The sequence below is a fragment of the Amphiura filiformis genome, chromosome 8 (genome assembly GCF_039555335.1).
Source record: "Amphiura filiformis chromosome 8, Afil_fr2py, whole genome shotgun sequence".
NCBI lineage: Eukaryota > Metazoa > Echinodermata > Ophiuroidea > Amphilepidida > Amphiuridae > Amphiura > Amphiura filiformis.
The window spans coordinates 40653597-40681322 of record NC_092635.1 but is presented as its reverse complement, the minus strand read 5'-3'; the positions used below and the strand labels follow the sequence as shown (position 1 = coordinate 40681322).

At 35.6% G+C, this 27726-nt stretch overlaps 1 protein-coding gene across 1 annotated transcript in view; it reads right to left on the bottom strand.

The window, feature by feature from the left end:
- Positions 1–118: 118 nt before the first annotated feature.
- The window catches only part of LOC140159532 (uncharacterized), an 85913-nt gene continuing 58305 nt past the window's right edge, over positions 119–27726 (bottom strand). Inside the window, exons 16-37 of the mRNA XM_072183022.1 lie at positions 26121–26176; positions 24877–24897; positions 22634–22687; positions 17462–17518; positions 14035–14170; positions 13701–13752; positions 13388–13440; positions 12578–12751; positions 11653–11896; positions 11118–11176; positions 10704–10826; positions 10083–10250; positions 9351–9534; positions 8671–8751; positions 7982–8088; positions 7298–7376; positions 6534–6683; positions 5618–5820; positions 4810–5001; positions 3965–3999; positions 2870–3017; positions 119–746 (exon numbers count right to left, since the gene is read on the bottom strand). Coding sequence (XP_072039123.1) covers positions 129–746; positions 2870–3017; positions 3965–3999; positions 4810–5001; positions 5618–5820; positions 6534–6683; positions 7298–7376; positions 7982–8088; positions 8671–8751; positions 9351–9534; positions 10083–10250; positions 10704–10826; positions 11118–11176; positions 11653–11896; positions 12578–12751; positions 13388–13440; positions 13701–13752; positions 14035–14170; positions 17462–17518; positions 22634–22687; positions 24877–24897; positions 26121–26176 — 2994 coding nt within the window. The 3' untranslated portion in view covers positions 119–128. The remainder of the gene's footprint in view (positions 747–2869; positions 3018–3964; positions 4000–4809; positions 5002–5617; positions 5821–6533; positions 6684–7297; positions 7377–7981; positions 8089–8670; positions 8752–9350; positions 9535–10082; positions 10251–10703; positions 10827–11117; positions 11177–11652; positions 11897–12577; positions 12752–13387; positions 13441–13700; positions 13753–14034; positions 14171–17461; positions 17519–22633; positions 22688–24876; positions 24898–26120; positions 26177–27726) is intronic.

Below are 27726 nucleotides of genomic sequence, written 5' to 3'. Positions count from 1 at the left end.
GAGTCTTCCACTATAATATCCAACATGGGGTTACTCTCAACTTGAGATAAGACACAGTATAGTTTGTTTTCATCCTCACAGCCTCAATGAATAAATGCGATCAAATACCAACACTCACAATTAATGCACTAAAAATAAATCACATCCTGCTCGCCTGCTTGCACATTCTGATTGTTCTTCTTGGATCCAGAATTGATCCTAGACAGTTTGCTTGAGCTCCGCGACGACGATTTGCTATTAGACGACAGCTTCTTTGGCAGCATTTGTTGCACTGGCGATGTGGTGTTGTTGCTGGACGTGGACGAGATAACGGGTGCCGACGACGACGAGCTTAGACTGGAGAGTTTCATGGGGAGCTTTTGGCGTACCAGCCCGCTGGAAGCCTGCATCTCATTGGTTGCACTTAATAGATGGGCGGGAACAACTTTCCCTTCTTGTCGCCTGTTACTCAGGCTACTATTGCGCTCTGAATCAGAGTCATGGCTGATCCTAGGTGGGGGATCAGAACCTGTTCTCTTCATAATTGACCTTGGTGATTCTAACGATGTGCCCCCATTACCAGCATGGGTTGGACTGTCCTGTGTTAGGCCAAAATCACCAAAGGCTATCCGCCGTAAATTCTGCTCGCTTGCAGCTCGGGTAGAAAGTTCACCTTGCGGCACTTTGATATTGTTCCCATTGGACGGCTCCTCTTGATTGTTTTTGTCATTCTGCTTTACACTTCCTTCTTTTTGCTTCTTTTCCGGCTGAAATCACAGATATAAGAAATAAGAATGGTATTAAAATCACAAAAAATGCTAAATCGCTATTTATATAATATCAACTGAATTAACAAATAAACATTGAAAAGTAATTGTCGGTTTTTAACAGTCTGTGTTATATTTATTATAATTTGCTCAATACAATCTAGCAAAACCTCACATGACTGACAAAAATGTGCAACCCAAGTGCCAAAAAATTCTATTTTGAGAAGACTTCCCGACCCGTAAAACCAATAAAGAAGTGCCTCATCTGTGTTACAACTTCACCATACGAGAAGGGAAATTTTGACCAGACCTAGGCCAGTTGAAATGCAAACAGGCCAATTGTGAAACATGGCATCTGCTCCAAGCTGGCAGACTGCATAACAAATTGATTGAAAAAGTTCAGCCCTAATGTGCAGAACTGATTTTGTAACTCCACTGTGCATTGCTACCTGTATTATGGGATAAGGGCAAATAATCATTTCCATATTTGCAAGGATATTAATGGCAAAATGGTGAGCTCTGTGCTTCCCCAAAACACACAAATTATTAATGTATGTGGTAAATATCAAACCCTGTGAAAAGGGAACTTTTAAAGGAAAACAAAAACAAGTATACCACATGTTTTTCCTCAAATGACAAGGAATAATAAGTTTGTGCAATATACTTCAACCAGGCAATATAAAATAAAACATTGAATTTGCATGAAGGCTGCAAAAAAGCACAACGTTATCTTATATCTTTTTTTTTACCCAAACAAGTGTAACAATGGAAAGAAACCAAAACATAAAATAAGTTGAGAAACAAATTGAAATTCCCCTTTAATAATTTGCTTGCAAATAAAATTGATAAAGTTATAAAATATACTTCCAAGTAATGGAAACAAAACTGACCAAAACAAAACAAACAAAAGCATGCACACAGACTTACACAAGTATGGTCTGGTACGCAAAAACAAACAAATATAAACACAACACTAACATTATCAAGCTGTTTATCATAATCGTAATGCTAACTCACTTTTGTTCAAATACAGAAACTTTTACAAATCAACTTATATACATACATCCCTATAAGGCAATGCAGACTTTTAAAACTTGTGATCTTGCCCAGGACTCATGCATTATCAACACACATCAAACTTTTTCAGGTAACCTACAGACTGAATAGATATTGAAGTGAAAGCATGGATGTGTGAGAAATAGCCAAAAGCTTGGGTTATTCCAGTTGAAATCCATATACCCCCTATGGAAGACATGACCTTAATCTCCCACACAGGGAGTGTGATTTTGAAATGGGGTTACCTGAATGAGTGACTCCCATTTGAAATCTACACGCCTTGTGTGGGAGAGTAAGGGCATGTCTTCCATAGGAGGGTGTATAGACTTCAATTGGAATAGCCAGTTGAATCATTTTTTGGTTGTAAAATACTTTTCTGTCCAGTCCCGGTGTCGTCAGATTTCATTCTTTTTTTTTAATCCCAATACTTAGACAATAAACACCAACATTGGGCTTTTGCTGGCTTACCAAATTGAGCACAACATCACATTCATAGCAACACCAACATTACCAATAACCAACAACAAAGTCACAGCCTTCATTGCATCATGCGCTAGAATGTGTGGAACTATACTTACAATTATATTTAGTTTGAAATTTCCTTTTGTGCAAAATAGTGTTGCATTGAAGTAAACAAATACACAAATCTTTGGGTAAAATCTGATTTAAAATTCTGCACTGCCTTTATTAGCCAAGGTTATCAATCCAAGCAAAGTTGCCTGGATTGATAACCTTTCTAGAATTTCAATTTTTTCATGCACTTACAATTTGCATGCAAAATTTTGGAAATATACCCTCTTCTCTGCTCACGTTATATAATAATGTCACCTATATCCTAAATATTTTGGTTTAAGTTTGTCTGAAATCCAGAAGAAACACTTCTGCTCAATTTAAAAAACAACTGTGCCACTCAATCTACTTTAACATTTTTAAAGCTGTGCAATGTGCCTATTTTCTGTGATTTTTTTGCCTATTTTCAGAGAATTTTCACCTGTTAATGGGTCCTAGTAATGATGAAATGCACATTTTTGTGCAATTGGTCCGAAGTTTTCCATATTGTAACTTACCGATGATTTTTTGGCTGGAGGAGGGGTGGTTACAATAACAGGTGCAGGACTTGTAGGCGTGGATCTGTTGGAGTTTGTCCTATGAGGCTTTTTGCTACCACTTAGTGTTTCTATTTTACGGTTGGCTTCTAATAGCTCTGTTTTCATACTGAAATGTAAAACAATAACATCAAATAAAAATGGTTAATGATGATTCACAATACTATATTTTAATTAACTTGTGTGGTGGGTAATGGTGATTCTAATGGACAAGGACACAAAACACTTCAAAGATCAATAACTGATACAAGAGGATACCTTGAATATACGAACAACCCGAGTTTTCTTTCCAGTAACTTGTGTGGCATATTAAAGGTGATTACTCTGATTGTATCATGGTACGTTTATACCCCAAACCGAGGCCCATCACCCAAACATTCTTATTCCAAGTTTTGAGTGAAATAGCTCCAACAGTTTACATTTATTTTTAGAGTTATGATCAAATTTATAAGCCGTCACCTCATGCCAAAATCTGCATTTAATTTGGTGAAGTGGAGGGGATGAGGCTGTCAATAGGGTCCTACCTTTAAAGAATGAGACAATATCTTTAATGGCAAATCTAGGATGATGTTCTTGTATTCTTGGAACCTTTTGGCAAGAGTTTAATGCTGAACTTGGATGTAATTATTATTTCCAACAACAGTAAATACTGAGGGCAAGAATAATGCAACAGACCTATAGTGGGAATTCCAATTGAATGAACGCAGCTTTCAATAGCGTGACGAATTTTTGCGTACACTGCGCGATGTACGCCAGCGTGTGCGACTGTGCGTGAGTAACGCGAAGTGAATCAACCATGCCAACGCACTTTTCGTGATTGGATAGCATTGTATCCAAGGTCGATGCGTTAGCGTTGTAGTTTGAAATACGCAATATACGATCGCGGTTGGATCGAGTGCAGCTGTTAAAAGCTGCGTTCATTCAATTGGAATTCTTACTATAAGGTGATTTTCCTTTGAATGATTAGAAGAAACTAGATTGAATGATTTCTGACACTGGTTCAGACGAGGGGGCAAGGCACAAATGATTTAATTAAGAAAGTCGCCTTCAACTTACCTTTCGTAGGCAGTGTCCTTCATAGTGGTAATAGACTGAAGACAAACAGATAAAAATGTTGTTATAAAGTTTGCTGAGGCCTTGTGGATATAGCATAGTCACCTCTAATGTACAAAGAATCGCAGCAGCATACAACTGGATTTTGTGTTAACCATGTTTTAATGATGATGATTGATTGTTTTAACTAGAAAGAGTAGCATTCAAACACTGAGTTCCTATTTCAATATTGCTGTAATTTTATTTATTTATGGAATCATACAGGAGTATATCATATTTCTGCAACATGTGTAACTTCTCGAATTCACTGATCAATTAATTGATGGGTGTACTGATGGATAGATGGGATTAATGGATTGAAGATGAATTGGTTGATTGATGGATGAACTGATGTAATGTGAATTCCAAGCAGTCAGTCAGGTTAGCTCAATCAGTAAAGTGTTAAGACTCTATTGCATTGTGTAGCAGTGCAAGTTTTAGCCCTGGTGCAGTCTCTAGTTTATTCTTGTGGCATAATTGAGCTAGTTAAATTGAAACTACCTTGGGCAAGAAACTGCTCAATTGTCTAGGTTACCAGTACGAAAATGTGGGGAGCTGATCCTGGCTGCAATGGTTTATTGTGGTTTGAAGAGGGTGTGCGCTTCTAAGCGGCAAGTCCCCGATTGTTGCTTAATATGTCTTGAGCTGCAGTGGTCAGCTAATTCCTGTAAAGTGTGCTGAGGCTTGTGGGTTTATACCTGTGTGCATAGCGCACTACAAATCACTGCAGGGGTTTTTTAATTGAAGAACTGATAAATTAAGTAATGGATAGATGGGATTATTTGACCGATGGATATATTTATACCTACCAATAGTGCATTGAGGTGCTGTAGCAAAAGATTGGCACAAGCAATTTGTTCTCTAGTATACAATTGAGCATGCTGTTGCTCATAGTTATTAGTATCCTCCTGAATGGGTAGCTGGTTGAGAGGGGTCGGTGAATCGGCAGCAAACCGCACAGTTGAATCCTGACTGGATACTGATTCTTGTGTGTCAAAATCCTGTAAAAACATGAAACAAAATATGATGAGTAATTACCTAAAACATATTGGTAGCATCTATGGTAATTCATTAAGAAATAAATATCTGCTGCATCTAGTTTACATAATAGAGTTAAAGAAAACACAACCTATAATAGAGTGGAACAATGGCAAAGCCACTGAAGAGGAAATGGCGAGGAATGGTGTGAAAACTCATGTTGATCACAAAAACATCTGTTACAACTCAACTGTAACCAGACTCTTGTGATCTCCACATTTCATAATACCCATATCTTAACAGTAGTCATCACATATCAATATTTCATGCTTTTAACTCTACCAGTTCTTGAATACTTTGATTGGGATTTTGAAGACAGGTCTTGGCTGGTTATAACATTGAGCCGATAGTCGATTCCTATTCTTTATAATGGGCTACTGCAGTTGAAATCCATACACTGGTATGGAATACATCACCTTAATCACGCAAAGAGTGCAGATTTTAAATGGAGTCTTCAATTCAGGTAACCCCATTCGAAATTCACACTCCCTGTGTGTGAGATTAAGAACACATCTTCCATAGGGGTGTAAGTATTTCAACTGGAACAGCCCATTTACGTTGCCCACTGTCTACACTCACCTTCTTGCTACTAGTCTCGCTTATAGTAGGACTAGTTACAGGAATAATTTTCATATTCATCCTAGGGCTATCTGGACTTGCAAGATTAGGATTTGATCCCTGAGGACTGCCGGGGCCACCGTCCACATTATCTAGCCTAGGCAGGTTTGGAGAGCTTCCATGTAGCTTGTTCTCCATGGCAAATCTCCTTTTGACACCAGCTCCTGAAAGGTAACAATACATGGGTTTTTATATAGACAAAGATATTATTTTCAGCAGTCTGCAATGATTTTTATTTATACGACTTGCATTTGTGGTATTGATTATTTCTTAAAAGCTTCACCATTTAGAGAATCTCCATGTATCCGTTTCACATTTAATCAATTCCCCGAATTTTTACAAGAAATGTTTACATTTTATCATAATTCTTTCTATATGCATGTTGAGCTGAAACACATGTAAGAAAGCAAAAAATGGAGATATTCTTGACAGGAGTTCTAAAAAGATGTGTACATTTTGTGGAATTTCCCCAACTTCCTCTTTACTGGATGGCATACAGGCCAGTTTGATTGCCAAACCCTTGATCACTTTGGCTACACATATGGCCAAGGGTCCATTTCACTAAACTGAATGAATCTTTGTAAGTCTCGAAATCGTTCGTAACTTAGGACGAGTCGTAAGTTCTATTTCACTAAACTTACTGGTGAATGGTACCCTTCATAAGTAATAGGGATTTACTACAGGGACCCTACATAAAGTTACGTCTAGTATTCGTAACTTTACGATCGGTTACTTGAGCTACGAAGGGTTAAAAGTTTAGTGAAATGAACCCCTGGACATTTGTACCAAGAATGATTTGACACTCTCAATGCCAGACATAAATGCACATAAGTGATTGGGAATTACTTGGTGAGATCATCAATATGTTGTATTTTACCTGCAGCGTGATCAAATCCACTGAATGTTTCGGCACGTTTAGGCAAGGCATGTGACTGATAACTACTGCTAGCCCTCTCCCCTGCACTGCTGGCACTTCTACTTAAACCACCTGCACCTGCTGAATACACTACTGACGTCAAACGAGCCGCTGAAAAATGAAATACAAACAAAAACAAATCAGGACTAGATGGTGCATAACTAAAACCATTATACTGTTGCATAGGCCAGGCACTTGTTAGAAGTTTGGTTGGCATTGATATGATGCGCAATCTAGTCCGTATTTACTCTCAAATGTTGTTTACAAACATACAGCTTGTTTTTACTGGTACATGATTTGTTCTCACCAGCATTTGGTAGTTATGACATCTCATCCTAGCCTATTTGTTGGCTGGTTATTCTTTTTCATATTTAAAAGATTAGTAAACAACATTGCATATTTTAAAAACAACATTTTGCATATTGGCTATCCAAAAATAAAATGTTATTTTCTGGAGATACACAAATACCCAAAAAGCATGTAACTTTCAATTACTAAGTCTGCAGTGTCTAGCTATAAACATTTTCTGAGAACCCTGTTCTCTCTTAGCTAAGTATACTTGGCTTAGAGAATACAGCATGACTACAGTATTTTGTAAACACTTTAGATAAAACCTTCCAAGTAATGTTTTGTGAGTTTCATTCCCATATTCTGATGTAGTGGTTTGTTACATATGCATTTGGCCTCAGAATACAGACAACATTCTATATACTTCTGTCAATTACCTTCTTGAATTGCAGCTAATAAAACATCCCTTGCTTCTTGCATCTTGGTATCTCTCTCTTTGAATACAGTAGATTTCAGCTGAAAAGGAAGTAGGACATTTGTGTCAAAAACCATTCTGGTTTCTACATTTTATTACCCATAAGCTTTGCATCAGGCTTGCTACAGACATTAATATAAATTACAAATTATTCAGAGTTGCAGGTATGCAATGGTGGTCAACAAATGTGTAGAAGACAGGCCAAGTCTCTGTCCCTTCTACTCAGTTGATGACCCAATGGTTCAACCTTCTTGTAGTAGTGATTTATCGCTTCTGCATTCACTCTCGTATACTCTTGACACAACGCACATACTCTGAATTAGGAAATTGTGTTTACAAGAATTCTGTCCTCAAATCTACACATACTGCACACTAACATTTTAACCACATGCACAATTGTTGTTGTAACAGTGGTCAAAGTACACAAAATGATAGGTACTAGTTTTTTTTTCTCTTACCACACAAATTAAAGATAACTTGGTCGCATGAGTATGGCACTTTCATTTTTGTTCCTTGTCTAGCATTCTTACACTGACTTATGCTAAGCAGGTGCCAAGTTGGATATCAATGCATGAGATTTTCAAGATATAACTGTGTTTCGTCATTGAGAATCATTTGAACAGAGTCATTATTTGTATCAACTTACTGTTCCCAGCAGATCCTCTTTGGTGACAGTTTCCTTCAACTCAGCCATCAATTTATTCTTCTCTTCCATGATTGTATTCAATTGTTTGTCCTTTTCTTGCATTTTCTCTGTGGAATGATGACAAAATGTTAATAACAAAACCATCATTACCAAGGCACTTATCACCCAAAGGCTATCACTACATGATATGATGCTTCATGGCACTGATCACCCAGAGGCTATCTCTGCTGATGATATTGTGCTGGGACGAGCCAAACAATGCCACTCTTAATTCCCTTACTGCTTGTGAGAAAGCTTTCCACAAGTAATATTTAAACTAAGGGTAACTTAGCTTTTCTTGCTGCAACAACACCATATGTGACACGATCTGGTCCATGAAGGCCAAAAATTTTGAAAATTGAGTTACTATAATATTACCTTATACAAACATTTGGCTATCATATACAGAAAACACCAAAGGTCTAGCATACTTGGGCCACATTAATGAAGTTTGTCGCCTTTGGCCTCTATGGACCAGATCATATTATATATAAAATACATTATGCCGATATATCTAGCATCTATATCATCATAGGCTTGATTGGTGCATTCAAATTTCATTCACAAAAAGTCCTGAACTCAATTCCTCAAGCACTTGAACTGTCCCTCAAAATGGACACACACACACAAAAAGGAAATATTCAATTTACCTAAGAGTTTCTTGACCTTAGCTGCCCTGGCTTCTGCTGCCTTCTTCTCTTCAAATATTTCATCTTCAACAACTCCTTCATCTGAAAGCATTAAAAAAAAGATTAAATAATTAAACAGTTAATCTAAAGTAAACCTTGCAAATAATTTCCCTACCATATGCACTAAACGTATATTTCTTCGTCTACACATAAAACTTATCGCCTTCCCCCTCCCCCTCCCAGCATTTTACCCCTATCATCATCAAGACATGCATAATCTATTGATATGTTCTACAATTCTCAGGTTGACTACTTCCAGGCAAAAAAGTGTTTAAACAAATTTTTTTAAATCTTGTTTTCAGAATTGTTTTACACTACAGAGATATTTGATACTTGAACTGATAACTATTACAAAACAAAGCCACTACATTCACCATAACACACAACAGACTATTCCAGTTTAAATCCATACACCCCCATGGAAGACATGACCTTAATCTTCCACACAGGGAGTGTAGATTTCAAATGCAGCTAACCCCATTTGACATTCACACCCCATGTGTGGGAGATTAAGGTCATCTCTTCCCTGGAATATAGCCCATTCAACACATCACATGATGACTGTATGCTTTCATTTCCCACATCTACATTACTCTACGTCTATTTTCCAATAGATCAAATTATTACACGATTTGACTTACCGTCATCAGGACATTCTTGTACAGCTGTCTCTATTAATTGTTTCCATCTTTTCCTATGTGATGTTGATGTACACATCACCTCATACATCTCTGGCCCTGCTTTGTTGGGACTGATCAGGTAGATGCTACGCTTGTCTATGGCTACATCTCGTACCATCAGTTTGTGTAAGTGGACTACGGGAGGCTGAAAGTGGGATACAAAAGATATTTCATCGTTTGATTAACTATGCCAAGTAAGAGACTAATTGGGGAAAAAAAGATTCTTCAATGATACCAAATAATAAAAATTGTGTAAGTTAGGTTCTATGTTCACTACAAATGGGCTGAACGATAATGTTTTATGAGATACCGAATATTTTAGAGAAACCATTCTTTGTCATCAGCGGTGTAATGCTATTGGTAGACTGACTGATGATTCATCTGATTTGATCTGATTTTTTGATGTTGACAATCTGTCTCTTCATTCGCGAACAAGAGTTTGACCAAATATACCATTTCGGTAAATCCCTGAAGCCTTAGTAATTTAACCCTACATATGTGATATTGATAAGCACATCGCTACAGCACAGTTCAACATGCATGTTGACTATCTTTGCGTCATTGTGTGCACAGTTACAGTTAATTCCAGAAAGGTAAATTGTGCTTGCTGATTTGAAGAAATAGAGGTCCAACACAGTTAGGCTAGGCCATGGACTAAATTGGACTGCCTTTGTGAAACTGTTTGAGACCTACCTTGTTATCTTGTGAGGCGAATGTAAATTTCTGGTTGTTCTCTTGCAAGAAGATTAACACATCTGTTAGAAGCACTGCATGGATTTCTGTGAGTTTGCCTCGGGCAGATTTCCATAGTAATTCACCTTCATGTCTCAGCTTACGATTGCTTGACAACAAATCAGATTTCTACAGGGGAAAACACAGCATTGATAATGAGAAACAATAACAACAAACAACAACAACAACAACAACAACAACACAACAACAACAACAACAACAACAACAACACAATAACAATGATTAAACTTTTTTGTGATTGCAATAAAGCGATTCATAATATTTTGGATATGAGCTTATGACTGTACCATGATGTGCAAATGGGGGCATTTGTAACATTAATTACAGGGTGTTATGATATATTCCAGCAAAGTGAGTCATAAGTCATGAAAATCAGGTTAAATTTGTCCAATTATTTGATCAATTTTAAAAGCACACTCTTTAAAAATAATTCCATCCAAAATGCCTTGTTAGTGTCAATATAGACAAAAAACAAAGGAAACATATTTCTCCCTATTTTACTTTAAAACTTTCTCAATTACATTGTGGATTATGCCAACATTCTCAATCAGTCATACCTACCCTGAATTTTTTGCCACTCTTTAGTGTTCCTGACGACCTGGCCTCGACTTTGTTGTAGATCTCTAGTAATCTCTGCCACTTCTCGTATTCTTCAACTTGGTAATCTACTTCTTTACATATACTCTGTAGGGAAAAAAATAATGGAGTCCGAGTTACAACAATTTACTCTTAACTGTTCTCCACTTAAGGATAAACTGTAGGAATAAACTTTGCATGGTTTTATATACCCTTATAGGACCATTATCCCAATTTAAATAAAATATAAAGGTGTATTGAGTTTCACGGAATATGAACTTCAAAATTCTTTATAAATACTTATACTAAACGGATTTTGTGATATTTTAAATCATTCCTACAACTTAAGAATGTTTAATATGTATCAGATACCAAATTTTAACAATTCAGTTTCCTTACCTTGATAAGTAGTAGACCCTTTTCTAGTAATGGTGTGTCACTTTTATGGGCGGATGTTGCTAAAGAAATAAACAGCATACAAAATATTATCATTTATTGGACAAATTATAATCTGTAAGATGTTAAAATATATAAATCTGGGGTGCTTAAAACAAATGTTGATAAAAGAAACAGGAGCTGTATATTTTTTCAGCTGCATGCAATTCTTCTACTTGAAGATAACTTGAAGTATGGAGTATGATGTTAATGGGTTGACGTGCAGCCATATCATTATCTATGCATCTTAACAGCAATAGATCTGATTAGTGTCAGTCACTGTACTCATGACAAATGTGCCACAGGGTTAATTTCATAGTAATTTGGATGCATCACAGTTTCTTGAAAATTTAAGATGATTTCTGGTGACGTTTTTAAACTATTTTGCCTTTAAAACTATTACTGTACACAGAAATTGACAATAAAAAGAACTTTGACTTGGATTGCATTCAATCAATCTTTGGGTTTGGAATCAAAAATGTTCCTCAATTCTACTCACATTTTGTTGGTTTCATGATGGCTTCAATCAGCAGCTGATACTTGGTTAGTCTGTGACTCACACTCAAGATGCATTCTGGGATTGACCATCTCCGACACAAGGCATTGGAACTGCACTTTTTGATGAAGGCCTGGAATTTTCTGTCGTTTTTATACAAGTCTTTATATACAGATACGGCTTCTTTTTGTCGGCTACATAGCAGCCCATATGCCATAAGCATGTTGTCTCCGTTAGTACCGGAAAACTGAAATAAAAGAAAGTAAACCAGCAGGTTGAAAGAATGCTCATAATTGTTTGCCTTTATTGGTATGTTTTTAAACATAGCTTGATTTCTGATATCTATCTTGATGCCAACATTACTAAACTGGCATTAAGTCACAATGGAGAATGAAGTAAGACATTAGTTACTGAAGTTTTACTCCTCTCCCAATAAGTTTAGACTGGGAGAACTTACTCCAGATTGATTCGCCATGTGCACAGCAAACTGTAAGTGCATGATTGCTTGCAAAATTTTGGTAGGTACCCTATTTTGGTCCCTATGAGAGACAATCAAATATGGTGGATATCCCATAGTACAATGATTGGTTATATATGGGGAACAAGTTCTCTAAATCTTTCTTTGGGTCTACCCAGGTGTTTGATAATTAAGCCAAATTGTTATCTAAATATGTGATGTGATCTAATATGTGATGTGATCAAATCAATCGGAATGATGTCCACCATTTTCAATTTTCACTTTTTTTTTTATAGTACAAAACTACATTTTAAAAATGCTAACAAAATTGTATCTACTGGTTTTGAAGGATACCAACAAAAGAAAACAAAAGCCTTGTGCTTGTTGTGGCTGTATGTTAAACCAATTTTAACAACATCCAACTCATTCTCTAGATTCACATTGTATCATCTGTAACATCCAAGGTCTTACCTGATTAACTAGTAAATCGCCAAATTTCTCTACAATAACAGCCGCTGCTTGCCTCTCTTTGAGAGCTTCATAGAAAGAGACTGCTATCTCAACTAAATGGTCCAACATTGGGAATACTTTGCTGATTACTGATTGGTCCATGTGTAATTCATGTTGCATTCCATATGCAAATATCTGAGGATGGAAGATGAAGTCATCATCATACAATCAGTCGCATTATGAAATAGAATAAAATACATTGGATTTTTTTTTTCATATTTGGTTTAGGATTCAATATGAACAGTTACATCACAACTGAATTAGCAGCATTGAATTGAAATATTTTTTTATGACACTTAACATATGGTGTTGTCTGTATATCTACCTCCAGTCACTGGCACTCAGCGTATTCTACGTTAGCTTAGCGTTACTTGGTGAGTGACTGTGTGTACATACTTTTATACACGCGATCAACATGCTGCATATGTACACGCAAGAAACCACGCTTCTCCAATGCAGAACATGCTGAACTTCAAAGCTAATGCTGGTGACTTGAGGTAGATATACAGACATGTATATCTTGTATATCAAATACATGTCATGACAAAAGTACTCTACGTGGTGGCGGGGAAAAATAAACTTAATTTTCAGGAAAAATTACAAACACCTATTTACAAGACTTGATTGCACGTTACATAGAATTCCTTCTGTCATACAGCACGCACCCTATAAATCACTGCACCATCATCCAGGACACTGCTCATGATGGCTGTACCCTTACTACCCTTCACTATGATAAACCGTCACACCCAGCTTGTTAGCATCTCTTACCTTTTGCATGATCTTCAAGGTCCTCACGTGATGCTTTTCTGTCATTATGAATTCTGTAATTGAACATAATAAACATAACTTAGTATATTAAATTTCAAAACATTTCCATATAGATCAGAGAGCATTTATTATATGCACACTATGTGTGTTACTACAACTCAGCTACTTTGTCCAAACATGACTTTGAGACCCACACCTGTATAGAAGCTAAGATAGTTCAATGGAGATGGCAGTAACAATATGAGTTCAAACTGTCAAGCTCTGTTAAAAACATTAAATATTACAACAACAACCAAAAATATCCACAACTTACCAAATATAACATCTTGCCTCTTGATATCTTTGTGGCTCATTTTCTTAAGCATCTGAAATATAAAATGTAGATAAATCAGTTGTGAAATGACACATACTTTGGAACTGAATAGTTTGAAAGAAATCAGAAATCAGGATGAACCAACAAGGAATCACTGCACTTATAATAAGCATTTAGTCACATCACACAAGGCCATATGTGACGCGGTATATCGAAAGGAGACACTTTTGGGCATGATCGTAAATGGAGAAACAGCAAAAAGCATGGCGTGATTTTTTCACAATTGGCTCACATATAAGCTCATAAACTATTTTGTCATTCTTGTTAGAGTTACCTTCTTCTCCACAGTGACACTCCATGACTCAGGTTCAGGCCCTCTTGTGACTATATCTTCATCATCCACCATGAACATGTCAGATGAGATATCTTCTAAGGACTCCATGGAGGCCGATAAGTTGTTGTTGGTTAATCTAAAAAAAAATGGAAAAGGCATGGTTTAAAGTCTTGGAAAATTACTAAAATGCAATTGAAAGAGGAAATCTTTTACCATCATATAATCTTTTATGTCCACTTGGTCCACATTTATAGAATGGAAGCAGAAGCATTGCAAGAGATCAATTAGCAGCTGACTACTTCTAGGCTGTGTTTTGTCAAGCTGTTGGAAGTATAAGCCTATTCCAGTTGACTTCCTACACCTCTATAGAAGACACGACCTTATGGAAGACATGACCTCCCATACAAGGGGTGTAAATCTTAAATAGAGCCACCCATTCAGGTAACTCCATTTGAAATTCACACCCCCTATGTGGCAGATTTAGGTCGTGTCTTTCATATGGGGTGTATGGACTTCAACTGGAATACTCCATTTGTAAAGCTTCAGCCCCAGTTGGATTAAACACTTCATAAAGATGCTAAAGCACCTTTGTATCATATTTCTAGTTCAAATTTGTGCAAAGCCGATTTATGAAGCAGTAAAATATATTTTCATATCTAATTTGATATCATAGCATTTGTCAGTAGCATGTTGTACTGATATATCATAAATAAAAAGAGCAAGTATTTCAGGGTTTTCTGTAACACTACAAGTAGGTTCTAAATAATACAAGGCTTGATTTGTGATTTCATGGGAACTACACCAAAAGTCTCCTAAACCAATTTGGAACATTAAAAGCAAAATTTGTATATCTCCTATATTTCATACTATAATTTTACTCTCCCAAGAAGCAATGAAGGGTAAGATGATGGATGATAGTTCTAATGCTTAATCAAAAACACTTCTACAGAAAGTTATGCAAGCTTCAAATTAAACTAATACCGGTAATCATCTTCAACTTTTAATGTGAAAATTCCGATTATTCTCTTTCTGAAAAAATGCATCATTTACAAAGGGGCTATTCAAGATGCATTCTGCAACCCATTCCCATGGAAGACATGTGAAAATATGACATATGCAGTTGGAATTGAGAGCAGGCCTGGAGTTCTGGCTGGTATTTTTTTAAATATATTCCAACTGGATGGTATCATTTGGGAGACACAGACATTTTGTGAAATTCTAAATGCTTCAAGTGGTGAAAAAGCAGCAAAAGAAGCAATAAATTAAAAAAAGACTGGAAATTACTAGAAATATGGCAGGTAAATCTTTCAAATATATAAATTCCAGCTATGTCTTCCATAGGGGTTTTGCTGACAATTTGGTCTGTGCCTTCCATGGGAGAGGGGGTGGAATTTATCTGGAATACCCAAGTGCCTCAGTATGATTGCATGTGATACTATTTTATGGCAGGATAAACATGATTCTTCCTCTTGTAATGTTAACAAAGTCAAAATCTTGTTATCTTAAACTGGGCCATCTAACAAGTACAACTCTTTGGTGAAATAAGCAATGAACATGTGACAAAATTGGAAGTGTCCTGGTATCAAACAGGTGATTTACATTACCCTGCATGTGTAACATAATCCTTAATGGCCACTCCATATGTATATAAAATGAGGACTTCCAATCAATTATATCCTTTAGTTTCAACAGGAGGAATGCCTCATTTTCATAGTGTAATATAAATAGCAACAGAACTAATAATAAGTCAGGATTTGATGGTTTTCTGAGCTCCACCTATTTGTCATGGACCATTTTGAATTTTTACATCAAAACTGATTTGTTTTAACAATATTGATTAATTTGATATTTTATCACATAATTATTGCTTTCATAGCTCAATTGTGTTTGGTGTGTGTCTGTGAGGCTCACACACATCACCATTTTTGTACAGATATAACAGAATATTGCAATTGCATAAAAAACACACACACAAAAACAGTTTGATTAGAAAAGTTTAAAAAACTCAAAATACTAATGATTCCAATATGTACAAAAGAGAATAAAAAACCCTGGTGAATAAGCATTCCTCCCATTCATAAGAATGGCTATACCAACATATATATATGTAAGCTATGGTGATTACATGGTATGGGTACCAACACCCCTAGGTGCAGACTTAGATAAGCTATGATGTGATCGCTATCTTGACAAGGGCTCTATAATGTGACTACCTTTAACTTGAACCAGGAAAGTGGATATAGTAGCAAAGTAGGGAGCTAGAATTGGGTGTGTTCTTTATGTAAGAGTGGCTCTTTATGAAGCCAAGCTCATACTTTGCTTAGAGCTTTTGGCCTACAGGCTTTTGCAAAGATCTTTCGCACTGCTTCCGACCAATAGCATAAAAATAACTAGTTTATGCCTGTGTTACGTGATATTATGCAGATTGATCGGTGAATGAGGTGTTGATGTGATTCAATTAGCCAATCCGAACCAGATTTCATCTTCTGCACCAAATAGGGCACTGCAAAGATCTTTGCAAATGGGTGTAGTACAGCTTGTGCTATCAATGTGTCAAGGCAGCCGTTTCGTATGTGTATCTTTGCTGTGTCTTGATATACATACATCTGATTCTGAGGCATACATGTATGGGAGCGCTCGAGTCTATTTGATGCAATACACAACAAAATTTGCTGAGACATCACGAGCTGTACTTGAAAAAAAGAACCAAATATTCCTGCAGTATTTACTGCATATATATGTGTGTTCTTATGTAAAGAAAATATCATATGAGATGGGGTTACAGACAAATGGTTTTGAGAAGAATATAGAAAGAGTTGTTAACTTACGGTGATAAAAACCTGAGTGTTTGGGATTAAGAAGAAATTGTTTGGTGAGGAGTGAGGATAAGGATTATGAGGAAAGTAGAGGGGTTAGAGATAGAGACATGTTTATATTATATGCAATTCTGGTGTTAAAATTCAAGTTAGTCTGAGAAAGGTTATATTATATGTGACTCTGGTGTTAAAATTCAAGTTAGTCTGAACAAGATTATAATATACAACTTCGGTGTATTCATGTTAGTCTGAGCAACATTATAATATTATATGCAATGTTATTAAAATTCAAGTTAGTCTGAGAAAGGTTGACTCTGGTGTTACAATTCAAGTTAGTCTGAGAAAAGTGATATTATATGCAACTTTGTTGTTACAATTCAAGTTAGTCTGAGAAATGTTACTTTATATGCACTCTGTTGTTAAAATTCAAGTTAGTCTGAAGAAGCTTACATTATATGCAATTCTGGTGCAGAATTCAATGAACAACGTTATAAATAATGCAACTCTGGTGTTGAAAGTTAATCTGAGGAAAATGTTGCATGTTTTAAGCTATATATCACAATCTTTTAAAGGCTGACATTACTACTTCAAGGCTGACATTCATTACTTACATTGATTTGGGTGATTCTACATTGTCATCAGCTGCTTCCTCAGTTTCCTCTATTGTTCTGTTGGAAGTAAACAAAAATTAAAAATCAAACCTATAATTAATACCATGTTTGGTCTAAAGCTCGAATGGGTAGAAAAAGAGTTTCACACATATGATACCATGATGAAGAGTATGGTAGTAAATATGAAAATGACCCCATTTGACTGAAATATGGGTGGTCCTTCACACAACTTTATTTGAGTTTGCTTCGTCTGATCAAAAATTATTAGAATATACTTTACATTAGAAAAATTTCAATTAATGATATATTTAGATCACTTGCAAATTAACGATCATTAACCAAGCCATTAGTATAACAATGTAATCTAAACTAGCTGATGACATGTGTTATTATTATCTAATTCAATGTCTATTAATAAATAAAACTATGGACATGAATCAATGAGTTAAATGGGTGGGAAATTATGTGACTGCATTATTCCTATGTTGATTATCAGGAAGTCTGCCTTGAAATTTGTAGTTTTATAGAAAATTGTAAAAATTTGTGCAAATTTACCATTTGGTATTTTTAATCTATTGGAACCCCTTAATCTGTCAACCAACTGAATCTTGTACCTTTTACCAAAATGCTGATTGATGGCATACACAATAATCTACAATATTTTGTTTCTTTCCCATTTATAATTTTTGAACACCAAGTCTTTATTACTTCAATACAGAATGGGCTGTTCCATTAGAAATATGTGATAAACCTGTGGAAGATTTAAGAAAAGTCTTCCACAAAGGGAGTATGTTTTTCAAATTGAATTGGCTCGGGTTAATTATTTTGAAACTTAAACTCCCCTTTAAGACTTTACCTGTATCTTCCACAACTGGAGCGAGTATTTCAAATGGTTACCCAATTGTCTATTCTATTTGACACCCATACTTCTTCTATGGAAGTCTTCAGCTAAATCTTCCACAAAGGGTGTGGATTTTGAATGGAATAGCCCTCTCTATAGAGAGCAAACTTAAAATGTAACTAAATAAATGTACTTCTGAAATCTTCCAAAATTACAAGTCAATCATTTTAAATGGAACGAAAAATCAAACAATTGACTATGCAATTAATTGCATTGTTAATCTTTTTCCAGAGTTTAGCTCTGGACGATGTTTACACAAAATACAAAAAGACAATAATTGATCATTACATAGGTCTAGGTCAATAACGAATGTACCAGTTTCACCATCTCTAAGATGGACTGTTGCTATATACCAACTAATTCCTACAAGATACACTGACTCATGCATTTGTAAAGGCAAAAGTAAAACATACAACTTTAATCTATATGTACCAATATAATTAAATGGCTGAATATCAAACCATGACAGAAATAGTGGATATTTCAATTGCCCTCCCAAATTTAGACCAAATTTGAAAAAATATTGGTCACTTCATTATATATGAACATCTCTCCTTTTATGTTTCTGACTATTAGACATAACATGTTGGAATAACTTGAATAAAATGAATTCAGCACATCTTAAAGAAGCCTATCCTTTATCAGTTGGTTTTTCTCTAAGAAATGCTATGGATCTCGGTCACGTCTGCAATCATTAGAGCTTCAACTCAAACACACTATAATATTTACAGTAAATTCTTGGCCAAACTGGAACATGCGCGTTGCGTCCATGTAGCATACTAAGCGTGTACGCAATATAAGACGCGTGTATGCTTTCTTCTGTACCGCGCTATATAATATTCGCGTGTGTTTATCGCGGAGCCACTAGCGTTTACACAAATTACAGTGTTCCAGTTTGGCCAAGAAATTACTGTAAATATTATAATTCATGTGTGGTACTCTCAATGAGGTAGAAGCAAAGAGAACCGACTCTGCCATGTTTGTGTGTCGCTTATGGAGGGCAAATAGTGAACCCCCGGATAATTTTGTTATGTGTCTGTTCAATTTCAATTCAAAGTGCGATATTTTTTATGTTCTGTGCATAACATGTTGTGCCAAAAATATGCGCTAAGTGCACAAACCTTTGCAATGCTCAATCCTTTGATTTTGGGCAATTGCCGAAAAACGCCGGAGGTACATAATTTGTCCTCCATGAGCGACAAACAAAAATAGCAGATTTACCATAGTGCTACACACGGGCCAATTTTGAATCAGTATTCTTTGGGTTAAACCTCTTTAGGCACACTACATCTCTTAATTGGCTTTACTGAAGGGTACCACTGGGCTATTCCATTTATAATCCACACTACCCCTGTTGAAGATTTGGGAACAATCTTCCATGGGGGGAGTATGAATTTCAAATTAAATTAGCACATTTACCATCTCTATTTGAAACTCACTCTTCCTCTGTGGAAGAATCAGGTTAAATCTTTCTCAGAGGGTGTATGCAATTCAAATATCTACCTGTATTCATTCCATTTGAAATCCATACTCCCCCTGTGGAAGATATTTCCATTATCTTTTGCAGGGGTAGTGTGGATTTTAAATAGAATAGCCCAATCACATGACACTATGATAACTTGCCATCAATGATCTTTCAATGTTTGTAATGTTTGCAAAGAGATGAAACCTTGACAACCAACATGACTATATGACTGAAGGCCCACACATCACAAAGGGTCTGTACATTATACCAATGTTTTTGGTGGTTTACTGAAATCGGTTCATACATAATACACACATGGGATTAGTTAACATGACATAATCATGGCACCAAATGTGACCTGCTCCCACAAAATGAGCAGAAAGTCGCAAGTTGGTCGTTTCGAGACCCCTGGCTGGTGAATCGATGTTCTTTGTTTGACGTGCACCTGTGCATGCCCGTAGTATGTCCTTTGTGAATGGGGCAAAACATGCACAATCAGTAGCGTAGATTTCTTTTTGACATTGGAGGGATGGGATTTGAAAATATTTCTTGAAGTATAGTGAATCCAGCACCTTTTGGTGACTGATTAAGGTAATTGTACATATGGGCGCGAAGCGTGTATAATTTTGCCGTTTTGAAGCTAAACTGATGAAATAAGGTGCAAAAGTGGAATAAATTCATGTGAAGTATGCAAAACTTGGGGCTAAAATGGTTAATTTGGTCAGAAACCCACATACTGGCATCAACATTGAGGAGATGATTGTATGGACCCCAAATATTGGGGGATTTATCCCCCCTCCCCCAGATCTACGCCTATGTGCACAATAGGGCATTCACAAAGGACATATTACTGGCTCAAACAAAGAACATAACTCAGCAGCCAGGATGTCTCGAAACTACCAATTTGTGACTTCACGCTCATTTTGTGGGAGCTGATAACAAATATGATAATAAATATCAAGCATGCAAGATATCATCTACAAATATACAATCTAACAGCTAACTCAGGAAATTATGGAGTAATAATTTGGGTTAACATATTACAACTATTATACTCTTTGCAATTATATATCTATTAACTCGATACATCCACTGGTTCCACTTGAGTGAGAGGGGTGTTCGGGCATCAACACACAGTGTCTATGGGGTACACTTGAATGAGAGGGGTGTTGAAGCATCAACACACACAATGTTTAATGGGTGAACACTAACATCCCTCTCACTCATGAAGTGGAACTGGCAGGTGTATCGAGTATATAGATGATACTATCAAAATGTTAATATTATGGAAACTATCAAAACCTACAGCCTATTCTAGAGTCTAATTCTTGAAGATTTACTCTGCATTGATATGTTTTCAAATGCCAAAACAAGTCCCAAATCCATTGTTGTAGGCATGTAAGGGTGTTTTTGGAATCTAGATTTTGATTGTATGAACCTACAAATTCCATCATCCCTATAAGGGACCGGTCACTAGGAACCTGCATCAGCTTACCTGAATCCCCATGCCAAATTCTTGAATGCCATCTCATGATGAATTAAGAATTATTATTGCATCGTTAGGCAGGAAAAACCTACTATGTGTCATTGGCCCCTGAACATGTTTACAGAGCCTTTTCGTTGTGCACTCCAAATGGAATGTGTGTCTGGTTTATGCAGTTAAAACGACACATACCCACCACAAATGTTGTATAGTTGACCACATCTTTATATCAGTCAATTAGTTGACCACAAACATTTATATTTTTTGTCACCACCATGGTTACAAGCAGTATTCACTTGACATTTTCCAGATTTTAACCTACCCCTTTAAAGCAAAATCTCATATGTAACCTCTTGGCAATTTTGTTTTAAACATGTTCAAGGGCTACAAGTATATAGGTTTTTCCTGCCCATTGGCTAAAGCACTTGTAATACATTGCAAGTCTTCATGAACTATGACCTGGGAATGTCTCATCATTAGTAAAGGTTGACTCATACTCCATATTTGACATCAAATAGTTGATGTAACATGTATTCATTATTCAATTTATTTCAAGTCATTTTTATCTTCTAGCATGTTTGTCAACAAAAACTTTTTGTGAACAAACATTTGCTATATAGAAGATAAAATGAGTTGAAACAGATTAATAATGCATACTCATTGAAAGTATTAAAAATTCAATAAAATTTAAAAAAGGTCTGAAACAGGCCTAACTCTCCCTCAATTACATTTTTAACAACTACAAGCATGCAGAACTTATTAATAATAAATAAATAAATAACAGTAGGGTGTGATAAGGGGTAATAAATCATTTTTTAATGAGGAATAAAACTAAACTAGGGAAAACGAAACTAGCAAATGATGTTGAAATCTCCCTAAACAGAGGCTACAATGGGCCATTACCGTTGAAAACCATACACCTCCTACGGAAGACATGACCTTAACCGTCCACACAGGGAGTGTGAATTTCAAATTGGTTTACCTAAATGGGCAACTCCATTTGAAATCTATACTCCCTGTGTGAGATATTAAGGTCATGTCTTCCATACAGGGGGTGTATGGATGCAAACTGTAATAGCCCATATCTAACATGACAACTAGTGAATTGTGACGTATAAAAACGGCATTCCATGGACTCAGATGAAACCCTTGTGATCGATGCATAAAAAAAATAAAAATCTGAAGCACACACTCACTTTGAAATACAAGAAAATAATCAAAATAGATGGAAATCAAATCAAAACAGAAACTGAATATATATCAGACGTTAACATCCAGTGAGATGTTACCATAGAGACGGTGAGTGGAAAAGAAACTACTTACTTAACCCCAAGTTTTACCGCCACTCTATGCCAGTGCCATCGTCCAGTGTCATAGCTAGGTTTGCCAATTAAATCAAGTAGAGCGGGACAAATTTCAATTCAAATTTCTTGATATCATAAATTATTCTATTTACAGACATTTTTTTATTTAAAAATAACATCAATGTTGACAAAATATCCATTTGCACAAATTTCTAACATCATGCCAACAGTGCGAGGTTTTGATTTTTGGTTTGATTAAAAAACACATGCATGCAACAATTTGACGAGTCAACACAAACTTGACAAAGTTCAAAAGAGGTCAAAAGTGAAGGCTTTCTAAACATTTTTTTTAAATTGGCAGTACCTTACATGCAACAATTTTCATTAAACTTAATGTTCGTTTGGGCTGGGCATTTAGAATAAACGGACGCTGCATATGTGCGATGACAAGGACTAACAAAGATGAAAATGTCCTAGTGACAAACTACACACAGAACTGACATTAATTCACATGCTGTATATAGATTCAAATGCCTATTTAGCAGTCAAATCAAATCAAATTCACAATCACATTTCCACAAGGCTCGAAAAAATAACTTAGAAATTGAAATTTTGTGAAGACAAAGTAATTAATTTAACAGAATCCAGGTGAGGTATATGATGCTTTTAAGTTAGGATAGATGTTAAGGAAAGAATAGGTCTTAAAGAATATAATGCAAAATAATCTGGGGCTACATTTATATAAATTAAACCAAGACAAATGCATGCTGTAGAAACTTAACCCCATGAGAACTACCTGCCGATTGGCCAAAATGAATATTGTGTCCAATTTTGAACCAATCAGCAAGTTTGACCATAAATAATTGGCAATTGAAATGAGCATTTCAAATTATCAACCAATCAGAAATGCTGTTAGATGACTAGTGTCCAGGGGGTTAAAATCATTCTTCCTCTATAATAAGGACATTAAACAATAGTGCTACCCCCTCAAAAGCTATATTAAAAAATGTTTTTCCGCATTAATTTATTTGACAAAACAAATTTGGGTAAATGAAATTCCTGACCCCAAACCTTCATACATAATACATCAATAATATATGAAACACATAGGTAACAAACATAGGTAACAATACATTTAAACAAGCATATATCGCGTATATCGTATCTTATCATGTCTTGACTTTAAAGTGACAGAATTGATTACCGGGTTCATTACATGTGCATTGAAAATATCAAATTGGGTTCAAATCAAGGCTTATTTTCCAAAACATTTAACAGTAACTTCAGGCAGTCATATCCAATATACCAAGTACTAACAGATGTAGATATCTCTATGAAATAGTTTCCAACTTTCCCACTTTTTTTTTTTTTTACCAGTTTGAAGTTTTTTCAGGATGCTTGATATCAAGCATAGAGAAAATTGCATTGCCTGAACATGCCATTTAACAGCCAAATTTATAAAATATCACTGGTGTCATCTTTTAAGTCGATATGAAACATGAGCAAAATACAGAAGAAATTTGGAAACAAAACCAGAGCAGTAGAAATTTAGTTTATAGCTATATGTAGGTAGAAATTACAAAAAAATAGACTTGCACACAGACTTGAGTAATGCAAGAATAGTTTCATTAAATAGGTAAAATGGATTTATGATTGATCAAGATAAACCATGACAAACCACAATACAGAACAAGCACAAAAATGTGTATCACAGAAAACCCGCAAGGTGGGTATTTTTCTTCCTTTTTTTTGTATTCCATGATATGAAAATCTTCTATATATAGGAGCTTTGAAATAAGAATTTTGTGCTAGCTTGCATGGAAGCTGGTTATTACCATGTCAACTGGATTGTGCTTTTTGAGTCCTGAACCACGATCAAAATGATCACCACACAAGCATGAGCCATGATTCAAAATGGCGGGTGATCCAGTTACCACAAAGTTATGTAACCACTAGCTGGCAAATAGTCCACTTTCACCATGGATGCATTCTGACAAATAAGTTGCAGGCAATTGGGATAATTTGAATAATGTGTAGCCCTTTCCATACCCTCTTTGGTGTGGGTTGGGAGAACAGGGCATGAAAAACTGAAATTTCAATCCAAGACACACATGTCTTCTTGTATATATGGGAATGTATCATATCATATTAGTTAGAACAATTGGGATGCAAGCACTAACACTGAATTGCCATAAAAATTTAGATCTAGAAGCATTGACACAAACACTGACATGTCAGGGTATTAGAACTAGAAACACTTACAAATTTAAAGTCTTGAGTGACCTGAATGATTGGGATTGGTTGAAGTGAATGTGTATTTTTCACAAAAAACAAGGTACAGAGACAAAACAAATGAGATATATCATACACCAAATGTATTTATTTAAATGGCTACTTCTAAGGTCTTTATATTCTTATATGCAATGTTAGTACAGCGACATTCTATACTATTACTGTGATGTACAATCAAGTGACGTCATCTTTCTGTCCCGTATCCACTAAACATCATAGGTCAAATATATTGTGTCTATCTTGTAAACCATTCAAAAGATATATAAGTGTCAATACTCTTTTTGACTATGTTTGTACCAGTTTAGAGCACAAATGCCGGTTGTGTGTTAAAATTTCATTGTAGACCGTAAACTTTAAGCTACTGGCATTTCTGACTTGATTGCTGTAATCATACCATACTATTACAGTATGACATATTCTAATCACTAAATCATAATTATAAGCAAAAATTTGTGATTTTAGTGAACATGGAAGCATGTTTTAAAGATGGTCACTTATAATATCATCCATTCATTTATATAATAGGCCTTAGGTTTAGTGCAAAATGGCAGCGGGGCAAATGATATTGTGCAATTTCAATAAATTTGACTTAATGAACAAATAGGCTGGGGACTTTTAAGTAACACACATGCATAGCACATGTTTCTACATATTATTATCTCAAAATGTATATTTAATTATATTACCACAAATGATTATGATTTGAAGAATGAACAGGTTTCTATTTGTAATACAATTAAGTAATAATCTACCTAAGCATTGGTAATGTAAGCTATCATATGAAGTGTTCCATAAAAATGGTGCCCAGAAATATACTGATTTACTTTAACAAGTCTGCAGGCTTAGGCATCATATCTGAGGCATGCGAAATTCAACACACACTTTTTTATGAAATAAGCTCAACCTTGAAAAAAGATTGCATTTACATGTTTCCCATATGCAGGTACTGCAGATAAGTGCAGTTATTACCTTAGACCTAAAACTTTGCTCACTTCATTAGTGACACAGATACACAACATGATACCTAACAGTTTGTTGATGAAATCAGCATATCAATTGGGACCCAATTTTGTGGACTCCCTGTATTATGTTAATACAATTACACTTTGCTACGCATAAGTTTAGGTAGCTGTTGCTTGGATCCATCATCCATCAAAACATTTCAGTTGTCACAAGACTTGTACAAGACTATATGACAAACAACATGAACCTACCTTGTGTTAGACTGGCCTAACCGCAAGTCCTGTAAGCTTCCCTGGAATGACATGGTCTGTAAGAAAATCAACATATTTTGTGTCAAATATTGGGGAAACAAATGTCTCCCATTGATTTATGTTTGCATGATGTAAATCATCTTCAAATACACTATTAGAGTTTACTGCATGATAATTGAAATACAGTTTTCACCAAAATATTTTGCTACTTCAATATAGAAAAATGTTTCAAGATGAGCAATCTTCATATCTGTAAATTTTTTAATAAATCCTTTTAATTGTGATCCTTCAATGAACTTTTCTGGCTAGCACTGACTTACACTATACCAAGGCAACTCATAGGGGCTATTGCAGTTGAAATCCATACACCCTATGGAAGACATGACCTTAATCTCCCACACAGGGAGTGTAGATTTCAAATGGAGTCACCCATTCAGGTAACCTTATTTCCCTGTGTGATCATGTCTTCCACAGGGGCATATGGATCTTAACTGAAATAGCCTTAAAAACACACTCATTTTTAATAACAAAATAAACTCACGGGGATGAGTATAAAAACATACTGATACATAAAAATGAATACTTAGTATCATGGTTTTATGATCATATCAAATAGTGATATTGATATATTGTTTATGAATTCATTTCATGTTTTTGGTAGTATGGATGTTGCAACATGGATGTACAAAATCATGACTGATATTGATATAATTAAATGTTGTTGTTTATTCTGTCAATCACAAACCTCACAATGGTTAAACCTCATATCACTTGAAGTGATCAGGTATATGAACGTGATCAGGTATATGAACAACTCCACTTGTGAATGTTCCATAGTTGTATTTATGAATTGATTTAGGTTTAGGTGTATAGAATATGGTAGCACAGATGTATAATAAATGTGTTTATGTAATGACACTTGTTCAAAGAAGTACCAAGTTGGAAACAATATCTCACACAGATGCGATAAACATAATTATCTTCCTGTGTTCAATTTTTTTAATTGCACCTGTATATAGTTATACTCATCAATCCCCAATACCGTAAAATCTTGATAGTTAGCACATGTGCTTTCTATCAAGCACTTTTGAAAACATGAAATTGTACCAAAGTCTGGCACTTTACCAACTGAGCTAATGGGGTTGAGACACACATTTGCAGGTTTACTTGTTCATATATAACTATGTGTATCAATGATTTGCTCAAAACCCTTTACACTTTTGTGGATGGGGCTCTTCATGTTTGCATGTTTTAAATGCACTTGACAGTAAGCACATATGCTAACTATCGAGTTTTTACGGGAAACCTCTAAAGAAACTGTTACTATCATTCGGTTTCAAAATTACTACAACTACCTGCTTTCTAAATTGGTCAGTATAACCCTGACCTGGACATACTTCTGTCATTTAGGGGAGGTTAGAGATTTTCAAGATATCCGTATTTGTGTCAAGGCCAATTATTTTTATTCTAGTAATAGACCCTGGATGTTTGATCTTGTATCTAGTTATTATATACATGAAGAGACCAAGTATGATCAGTTATTACAACAAACGACTTGTCAACATAACCACTTTTGCTTATATTACTAAATCCACATAGCAATTGA